The following is a 10,000-nucleotide window of genomic DNA, read 5'->3' as shown; positions in this document are numbered from 1 at the left end:
ACAGTATTGGGCAGCGCCACTCATCCTGTGAGTGGACACACCGCCATAGTGACAGTATTGGGCAGCGCCACTCATCCTGTGAGTAGACACACCGCCATAGTGACAGTACTGGGCAGCGCCACTCATCCTGTGAGTGGACACACCGCCATAGTGACAGTACTGGGCAGCGCCACTCATCCTGTGAGTGGACACACCGCCATAGTGACAGTATTGGGCAGCGTCACTCATCCTGTGAGTGGACACACCGCCATAGTGACAGTACTGGGCAGCGCCACTCATCCTGTGAGTGGACACACCGCCATAGTGACAGTATTGGGCAGCGCTACTCATACTGTGAGTGGACACACCGCCATAGTGACAGTATTGGGCAGCGCCACTCATCCTGTGAGTGGACACACCGCCATAGTGACAGTATTGGGCAGCGCCACTCATCCTGTGAGTGGACACACCGCCATAGTGACAGTATTGGGCAGCGCCACTCATCCTGTGAGTGGACACACCGCCATAGTGACAGTATTGGGCAGCGCCACTCATCCTGTGAGTGGACACACCGCCATAGTGACAGTATTGGGCAGCGCCACTCATCCTGTGAGTGGACACACCGCCATAGTGACAGTATTGGGCAGCGCCACTCATCCTGTGAGTGGACACACCGCCATAGCAGTATGTACAACACTCCCCAATAGGAAGAAAACCCGCTGGGGGTCTTCGTCCTGTTAGGTTAGGTGTTTAGGTTCTGTTGGCGATTATTTGTATTTGTAGTACGTGGGTGATGAAGCATTTACAGCGTTGTGGTTCGAACACCAGTCGTCAGTGAAGCACTTGTTTCGGAAGTGTTCGAACGTCATCAGTTGAGTCGTGTGTAAACCGTTTTTGATTCATAAACGGAGAGTTTGGCGGGTGGATGTCATCACTTTTGGGTCTTTGTTTGGAGGACGTTGGAACACTTCCGGAACAAGTGCTTCACTGACGAATTTTGTTTGACCCACAGTTCTATAAATGCTTCTCCCCCATGTACCACAAATACAAATAATCGCCAACATAACTTAAACACCTAACCTATGCCTAACTTTCCATAGTATTTTAATGTATAATATTTGAGACCAAACCAATGTTTAATACACAGTATGTTAAAATTGATGAATGCGTCTGGGGAGGACGGGCGCTGCTTTAACGAGCCTAGTGCGAGGGCGGGAGCGGAGCACGTGGCGTGGCGCCGGCCGGCGTGGCCCCCAGCCACAATCAGAGAGCGGACGGGTGCCGGCACACCTGTGCTACCTGGCCTCCCTCAGTCACTCCTCCCCGCGCCTCCCCGCCACACTACACCTCCCCGGCGGCACCACCCCTCGCCGCCACCCAGTGTAACACTAGAGGCGGTGTGCGTGTGTACTCCTGACCCAGCACCACGCTGTCATCACTGATGAACCTTTACTGAAGACCAGAGTGGGAGTTTAGGAGGAGCGCCGTGCTGCTGCTGCTGCCCTACACTACCTCAGTGTGCACTGTCTTACCCAGTGACGCCTCCTCCATGCTTACTGCTCCTGCTGCTGCCTTCCTCACCTGCCCTCCCTGGCCTGCCCTCCCTGGCCTGCCCTCCTCCCTCAGTGAGGAGCCCTCTGTGGCCTAAGTGTCCCAGCCCTCGCCCTTGGACGCCATCACCAGCACCATCCACCACAAGGATGGACCACCCTGGCAGACACCCACGTGGCTGGACGTGGTGACCCGGTCAACACTTGGCGAGGGTCACCATGTGTGAGGGGGACAACACTTAGGTGTGACACGGGGTGAGGCAGTGGACCAGGACTGTGAACACCTTCCCCTGGTGTGTAGTGTGGGGTGGACCAGGACTGTGAACACCTTCCCCCTGGTGTGTAGTGTGGGGTGGACCAGGACTGTGAACACCTTCCCCTGGTGTGTAGTGTGAGGTGGACCAGGACTGTGAACACCTTCCCCTGGTGTGTAGTGTGGGGTGGACCAGGACTGTGAACACCTTCCCCTGGTGTGTAGTGTGGGGTGGACCAGGACTGTGAACACCTTCCCCTGGTGTGTAGTGTGAGGTGGACCAGGACTGTGAACACCTTCCCCTGGTGTGTAGTGTGAGGTGGACCAGGACTGTGAACACCTTCCCCTGGTGTGTAGTGTGAGGTGGACCAGGACTGTGAAGACCTTCCCCTGGTGTGTAGTGTGGGGTGGACCAGGACTGTGAACACCTTCCCCTGGTGTGTAGTGTGGGGTGGACCAGGACTGTGAACACCTTCCCCTGGTGTGTAGTGTGAGGTGGACCAGGACTGTGAACACCTTCCCCTGGTGTCTAGTGTGAGGTGGACCAGGACTGTGAAGACCTTCCCCTGGTGTGTAGTGTGGGGTGGACCAGGACTGTGAAGACCTTCCCCTGGTGTGTAGTGTGGGGTGGACCAGGACTGTGAACACCTTCCCCTGGTGTGTAGTGTGGGGTGGACCAGGACTGTGAACACCTTCCCCTGGTGTGTAGTGTGGGGTGGACCAGGACTGTGAACACCTTCCCCTGGTGTGTAGTGTGGGGTGGACCAGGACTGTGAACACCTTCCCCTGGTGTGTAGTGTGGGGTGGACCAGGACTGTGAACACCTTCCCCTGGTGTGTAGTGTGGGGTGGACCAGGACTGTGAACACCTTCCCCTGGTGTGTAGTGTGGGGTGGACCAGGACTGTGAACACCTTCCCCTGGTGTGTAGTGTGAGGTGGACCAGGACTGTGAAGACCTTCCCCTGGTGTGTAGTGTGGGGTGGACCAGGACTGTGATCACCTTCCCCTGGTGTGCAGTGTGCCAACACGCACAGGCAGCAAGACCATACTTGCTGCGTCTTCTCTTGTTTCTTGGCAACTGCGCTTTGTTGTGGAGTTTCTTGTCAACATTGCTTACTGTAAAACATTCTAAGAGCAAAGATTGGCGATATTGTTGAAAGTTCTCCAGTGATTGTTGAGAGCTTCCTGACCTTAGTGGCTGTGTCTTATCTCCCTGGCTCTATATCACTGCTGTCTCTTCACTTCTCACAAGGAAGGCACAATGTTTCTTAGTGCTGGAAGAAAGTCGTAGAACGTAAGTCTTTTAAATATTACCAACCGAAAGTAAATTATGTAGAGACTTTGAAAAAGGCAACTTGGCTGGTGAATACGATTATAGAACACTTAGCAATAATAAGACTATTGAGAGAAACTTGTCGTGTGCACTTGTGAGAAGCGTAAAGTGTTGTGAGAGATAAGACACTCTCAGGAAGAGGATTACCAGTGGTAATAGATAACGAGACAAATTACATACAATATCTTCAGTGTTGTATAACACATTGGCACGAAGTTATCACGTTTGTTTTAAGTGTGATAACCTCCAAAGTTACGGTTGGTCGTCAAGCTCCAAACGTGACCTCTCCCCGCCACTTGTGCTCCACTCCACTCAAGGCTTCGTCAATATAAACCTCACCTTACTAAGCAATGTTGAGTGCAACACACGCAACGACATCGTTGAAAAGTTGAACAAGTTTCACCCAAACGTTCACCTACTCCGCAAAAGCTGTTTTTATTATTATTATTGTGTGTGTCGGTGAGCCCCGGATATTTGGTGGTGGTTGACGTTGTCGTTGAAGTAAAGGCGGGAACTCTCAGACGTGGCTGTGACCTCTAGCAGCAATGTGTTGAGGCCAGAATGTGTTCGTCTGTGATCCTTAACATGTTCATGGAGGAGGAGGAAGACAAGGTCTCTCCGGAAGCCTCACCACAGACCCACGAGTCTGTCATGGAGATCTCCGACTCCTACTTGAATACTCCAGAGTCGTTCCTGGAGACTGGGCGCTCTAGGGTGGAGGGGTGTTACCCTCTCGTGGAGTGGCAGTGCACGCCTTCCCTGACCACCTCTCCTGCCACCACCTACCCTGCCACCACCCCTGCGCTACCTCTCTTCTCCCATCTCTTGTCAGGTATAGTACACACACACGCTTATCTTTCCCGCTTGACTTTAGCAGCTTGTGTGGTAATATCGTAGAGGACTGTTAAGACTCAGTGTAAGATATATCTGTTTACATTTACCGTTGTGTTGGGACCCGGTACTCACCAGATTGTGCTTGCCAGGGCTTGAGCTGCGGTTCTTTCGTCCCTCTTCTCGACCATCCGTTAACTGTTGTACAAATTGCTGAGTCGATTGGGCTTTATCATATGGGCATTTGCAAGTGTGAATGGAGTCTGCCTTCCTCCACATTGTAGGTAGTGGTGTGGTAGAGGCTGTGTGCATTAGTTAACTACACTCACACTGGAAATGTGTTTTCTGATGTTTGTGTACTGGGTTTCCACCAGAGTCCCCTTGTACATGTGCCCCCTGTCTTAATGTGTTAATCTACCCATGACAATTTAACTTTTTTCATATTTACATTTTTTGAGTCAATGTATTTGTATATACTTTTCTTCCAACTTCACAGTCCATTATAATGTATCTGAATTGCTAACAATACCAATACCATCTATCAGGTACTCCACCAGCCCATCTATCAGGTACTCCACCAGCCCATCTATCAGGTACCCCACCAGCCCATCTATCAGGTACCCACCAGCCCATCTATCAGTTACCCACCAGCCCATCTATCAGTTACCCACCAGCCCATCTATCTGGTTCTCCACCAGCCCATCTATCTGGCGCCCCACCAGCCTTGGTTAGGGTAGTGTTGCCACTAGGCTGTTGAAGCCAAGTACGAAGCTTTCGGGTGTTGTAGGAGAGGCCTCGTCTGACCTTCTCAGCACAGGAAGGAGGTCTGGCGGCAGGTACTGCCAACGGCCGCAGATGCAAGCAGGAAAGTGATATCACAAACGATGGGCTCCAAAGTCTGGTTATCGCTGGCCACGACTGAGCAACAGGCGCTGAAATACAAGTCTGGCATCCAGAAAAGTCTGGAACTCGCTGAAAGATTTGCACAAGATATTTACAATGCCAATAAAACAGGATGAATTCCATCTCTTCCCGAAATCACGAGAAGCAGAAGAGGCAACAGAGTAAGACAAAGTTCATTACTGCTACTTGGTTATCACCTGTTATCTTAGTTATCACCTGTTATATCCCTCTTACTTCTACCAGCTCTACCTTCGTACTTCAGAGACAGATGTGGGGGCCCACTTTGCTAGAGGTGGCAGCTCTGTGTATTAATGAAAATATTGTACTGTTCCCAAGACCAGCAAACGGTCGACTCTTAAGGCAAGCATCAGGACCACTGTTAATCAGTGGTAAAACTCTGCGAGCTTCAGTTATTAATTTTATTAGCAATAACTTGCTAGAGAGATGAGCGAGGCTTCAGAAATGGTCGTTCTGTTGCTTATCTTCTGTGGAACATATCAGCTGTGGGATAATATTCTGGGTGACTATGTAATCAGCTCTGTTGCACACTAACAGCTCCATTCAGAGCCGGAGAAATTGCTGACCTGGAGAGTGTGCAAAGATCCTTTACCGCTTGCATCCTTTCTATACTATCTAAATTATTGGGACCGATTATAAGTTCTAAATGTGTGTTCTCTAGAGCGTAGGCGGGAGAGATGCCTAATAATCTACACGTGGAAGATATTAGAGGAACTGGTCCCAAATCTGAACACAGATTACACCACACGAGACCAGACGGCATGGCAGGATGTGCAGAATACCCCCGTTGTAGAGCAGAGGTGCAACAGGTACTCTGAGAGAGAACTCTATCAACATCAGAGGCTCGAGACTGTTCAACACAACCGCTACACATAAGGGGCATAACTGGCCAGCCTCTCAGTGTTTAAGAGAGAACTCTACAAACACCTCCAAAGAATAATTGATCAATCAGGCTGTGATTCATAGGTCGAGCATAGCTTTGAGCAGCCACTTCCAATAGCCTGGTTGAACAGACGACCAACCAGGAGGCCTGGTCGGAGACCGGGCCGCGGGATTTTTTGATCCCCGGAACCTCCAAGGTAGACACAGAATAGATAAATGGTCTCGACAACCTTATTGTGGTTGCTCTCAATACTGTACTGTTAAGGGAAGCACTCGTGGACACCTTCAAGACAATTCTAGACTGTTTTCTTCAAGGAGTGCTGGACCAACCGGGCTGTGGTGGGTATGTGGGCCTGCGGGCCGCTCCAAGCAACAGCCTGGTGGACCAAACTCTCACAAGTCAAGCTTGGCCTTGGGGAGTAGAAGAACTCCCAGAACCCCATCAACCAGGTATCATTAGTCTAGTTAGATCATTAGACGCGGCACAGTCTTACTCGCAGTGTACCGGGTACTTCAGTATGCTGCTGGCTGGGTACCGGAGAGCACGTGCTGGGTTGGGTACCAGAGAGCGTGCGTGGCTGGGTACCGGAGAGCACACGCTGGGCTGGGTACCAGAGTGCGTGGGCCTGGGTACCGGAGCGCGCGCCCGGGGGCCTGGGTACCGGAGCGCGCGCCCGGGGGCCTGGGTACCGGAGCGCGCGCCCGGGGGCCTGGGTACCGGAGCGCGCGCCCGGGGGCCTGGGTACCGGAGCGCGCGCCCGGGGGCCTGGGTACCGGAGCGCGCGCCCGGGGGCCTGGGTACCGGAGCGCGCGCCCGGGGGCCTGGGTACCGGAGCGCGCGCCCGGGGGCCTGGGTACCGGAGCGCGCGCCCGGGGGCCTGGGTACCGGAGCGCGCGCCCGGGGGCCTGGGTACCGGAGCGCGCGCCCGGGGGCCTGGGTACCGGAGCGCGCGCCCGGGGGCCTGGGTACCGGAGCGCGCGCCCGGGGGCCTGGGTACCGGAGCGCGCGCCCGGGGGCCTGGGTACCGGAGCGCGCGCCCGGGGGCCTGGGTACCGGAGCGCGCGCCCGGGGGCCTGGGTACCGGAGCGCGCGCCCGGGGGCCTGGGTACCGGAGCGCGCGCCCGGGGGCCTGGGTACCGGAGCGCGCGCCCGGGGGCCTGGGTACCGGAGCGCGCGCCCGGGGGCCTGGGTACCGGAGCGCGCGCCCGGGGGCCTGGGTACCGGAGCGCGCGCCCGGGGGCCTGGGTACCGGAGCGCGCGCCCGGGGGCCTGGGTACCGGAGCGCGCGCCCGGGGGCCTGGGTACCGGAGCGCGCGCCCGGGGGCCTGGGTACCGGAGCGCGCGCCCGGGGGCCTGGGTACCGGAGCGCGCGCCCGGGGGCCTGGGTACCGGAGCGCGCGCCCGGGGGCCTGGGTACCGGAGCGCGCGCCCGGGGGCCTGGGTACCGGAGCGCGCGCCCGGGGGCCTGGGTACCGGAGCGCGGGCCTGGGTACCGGAGCGCGGGCCTGGGTACCGGAGCGCGGGCCTGGGTACCGGAGCGCGGGCCTGGGTACCGGAGCGCGGGCCTGGGTACCGGAGCGCGGGCCTGGGTACCGGAGCGGGGGCCTGGGTACCGGAGCGGGGGCCTGGGTACCGGAGCGGGGGCCTGGGTACCGGAGCGGGGGCCTGGGTACCGGAGCGGGGGCCTGGGTACCGGAGCGGGGGCCTGGGTACCGGAGCGGGGGCCTGGGTACCGGAGCGGGGGCCTGGGTACCGGAGCGGGGGCCTGGGTACCGGAGCGGGGGCCTGGGTACCGGAGCGGGGGCCTGGGCACCGGAGCGCGCGCCCGGGGGCTGGGTACGAGAGCGCTAGGCTAGAGGTGTGGTGTAGAGCGTGGCCCTGGGGATGGTTGGGGTACCAACAGTAGCGACGGTAGCAACGCTGGCAAGGTGGTGGACTGAACCAGGAGGAACCAGGCGCGCGATCCATACTTATAGAACATTTAGCGCCGTGTGTGTGTGTGTGTGTGTGTGTGTGTGTGTGTGTGTGTGTGTGTGTGTGTGTGTGTGTGTGTGTGTGTGTGTGTGAGCTTGTGCGCGCTCTGCTCCTCAAAGTGTACTCGTCTAGTTGTTCTTGTGGGATGGAGCTTCTGCTCTTGGGCCCCGCCTTTACCGTTGTCTGTCATCTAATGCAATTATACCAGACTCTCTAGATTATTGGAATATCTACATTAAAGTTATCTACAATTTGTACATTCAAGTTACCTACAATATGTACATTAAAGTTACCTACAATATGTACATTAAAGTTACCTACAATATGTACATTAAAGTTACCTACAATATGTACATTAAAGCTACCTACAATATGTAGAAATAGCTTACATATGTTGGCTTACATTCCTTATGGGTGAGCTGCCTGTGTGTGACCTCCCTCCGTGACCTCTCAATATGTACACGTGTCTTGTCCTTGTCTTCACCATCTTGTACATCATTATCGACACTCAAGGCTCTCAGAACTGTAGTGGGGTACAGCCCTAAATACGCTGTTAATATTAGAATAGCAAGAATGATGTTCTTAGCATATATTCGGTCTCTGATAGCCTATCATGCACCCGCTTTAGCCATGCAGAATGGCAAAACTATTGATAGACTGGAAAAAATGCAAATTGAAGCACTCAGAATTATACTTGGCTGTCCTATAACTACCAAAGTTCTCAACATGTGGAAATAATTATATATACTTAGAATTCCAGATTTATTTGATTGATTTATTTAGCATTCCATTTATTTGAAATAAATCTTATGATGGGACTAAAGCTTCTGCGTGATAATAAAAACAACATTGTGTCAGTTGAACTGTTAGAACACATACGAAATGGAACCAGCGAGTCTAAATGGATTCAAAGAACAGCCACTCATATTAAAATGATGGGACTGCACGATGTATATACAGATGAAAGAGTACAGCACTTCCTTCCACCCTGGCAGATAGTACCTTTTGACATCCTGACCCCTGCATACCCCACCAAGAAACTAATCACAAACAACCCTCATGCTCAGCTTGCTGCTAAATTAAGCACCATAGAACACATTCACAATATACAAACTGAAAACCACATAGCACAGACCTTATACACTGACGGATCACTCAATACAGCTACAGGGAGGGCAGGAAGTGCTGTTATTGCTCATCAGCCCGATGGCAGCACAATTCAAAGGAATATAAGAATTAGTAACTGGGCATCCACAATGCAAGCCGAGTTGGTAGCAAAACTGATAGCATTCGAACTTATTAACACTGAAGTAGACAGCTTAATTATTTCTGACTCTCTTTCCTCACTACGAGCAATAAACAGTTTGCAATCAAGTAATAACGTGCTTGTCTCAGAAGCTAGACGTAGATATATAAGAATACTTAGCAAGAGGGTAAATATAAAAATGTTGTGGATTCCTTCTCACATTGACCTGCAGGAACATGACAAAGTTGACGCCCTTGCTAAGGCTGTAGTAAATAAAGACAGTATTGAACGGAATCTTGAGTTATCAAATAGGTCCCTTAAAAGTGTCATTAGACGAGAACTCCTGCTAGGTCCATTGTTTATCACAATTAAATGTGTGAAGTAAAACATGTGTATGGGGCAAGTAACAAAGTCAGTAGACTAACAGATGTTGTCACAGCTCGTATAAAACTTGGCTACAAGTATCTCTGGCAGTTCGGCTTGTATAGGGATCTAGATGAAGTAAAGTGTAAAGTGTGTGGACAAAGACAGGGACACACACTCGAACACTATATCTTGGATTGTAGTAAAATTGAGCCATTTAGAGATAAATCTAAGCTCACTCTGTATGATATGGCAACCTATCTTATTACCATGGATAAATTACCTGAAATCCTTGCACTGTATCCATATTTCGCTTCCAGTAGATGAACGACATATGAGATTCAGAAACAAGTAGTGTATTGTGAGGACTAATAATAAACAACAGCTCCCCTATGACTCTGTAATATCTCCATTGGTCAAACTATTATGTCTTAGCGATAAGACCTACCATTAATGTATGATGACTTACTGTAAATATATAGCTCTTGAAATATAACATTCTCTATAACTAGCTGACATTGTAACTACAAGGTATGAAGGATAGATGAAATTGTTTATGTAATAATCTAAGATGAGGTCTGATAAAGACCTTTTGTGCCCTCTGTAATGCTTTTTGCGCTACCGCTCACAGGATGAGTATGGGGTGCACAATAAACTAGCCGCCTCC

General features: G+C 52.5%; 1 protein-coding gene across 5 annotated transcripts in view; it reads left to right on the top strand.

Moving 5' to 3' along the window:
- The window catches only part of Atf6 (bZIP_ATF6 domain-containing protein ATf6), a 225,505-nt gene that overhangs the window by 70,325 nt on the left and 145,180 nt on the right, over positions 1 to 10,000 (top strand). The window contains exon 1 of one of the 5 annotated variants that reach the window (XM_045756856.2): positions 1,166 to 3,947. The exons of 2 other annotated variants lie outside the window; for them this stretch is intronic. In XM_045756856.2, coding sequence (XP_045612812.1) covers positions 3,677 to 3,947 — 271 coding nt within the window. In that variant the 5' untranslated portion in view covers positions 1,166 to 3,676. Of the gene's footprint in view, positions 1 to 1,165; positions 3,948 to 10,000 lie in introns of those variants that run through there. 2 more of the 5 variants (XM_045756855.2, XM_045756854.2) reach the window with 2 other exon arrangements.

This window comes from Procambarus clarkii, chromosome 74, assembly GCF_040958095.1.
Source record: "Procambarus clarkii isolate CNS0578487 chromosome 74, FALCON_Pclarkii_2.0, whole genome shotgun sequence".
Classification (NCBI taxonomy): Eukaryota; Metazoa; Arthropoda; class Malacostraca; order Decapoda; family Cambaridae; genus Procambarus; species Procambarus clarkii.
This window is presented reverse-complemented; position numbering and strand designations above follow the sequence as displayed.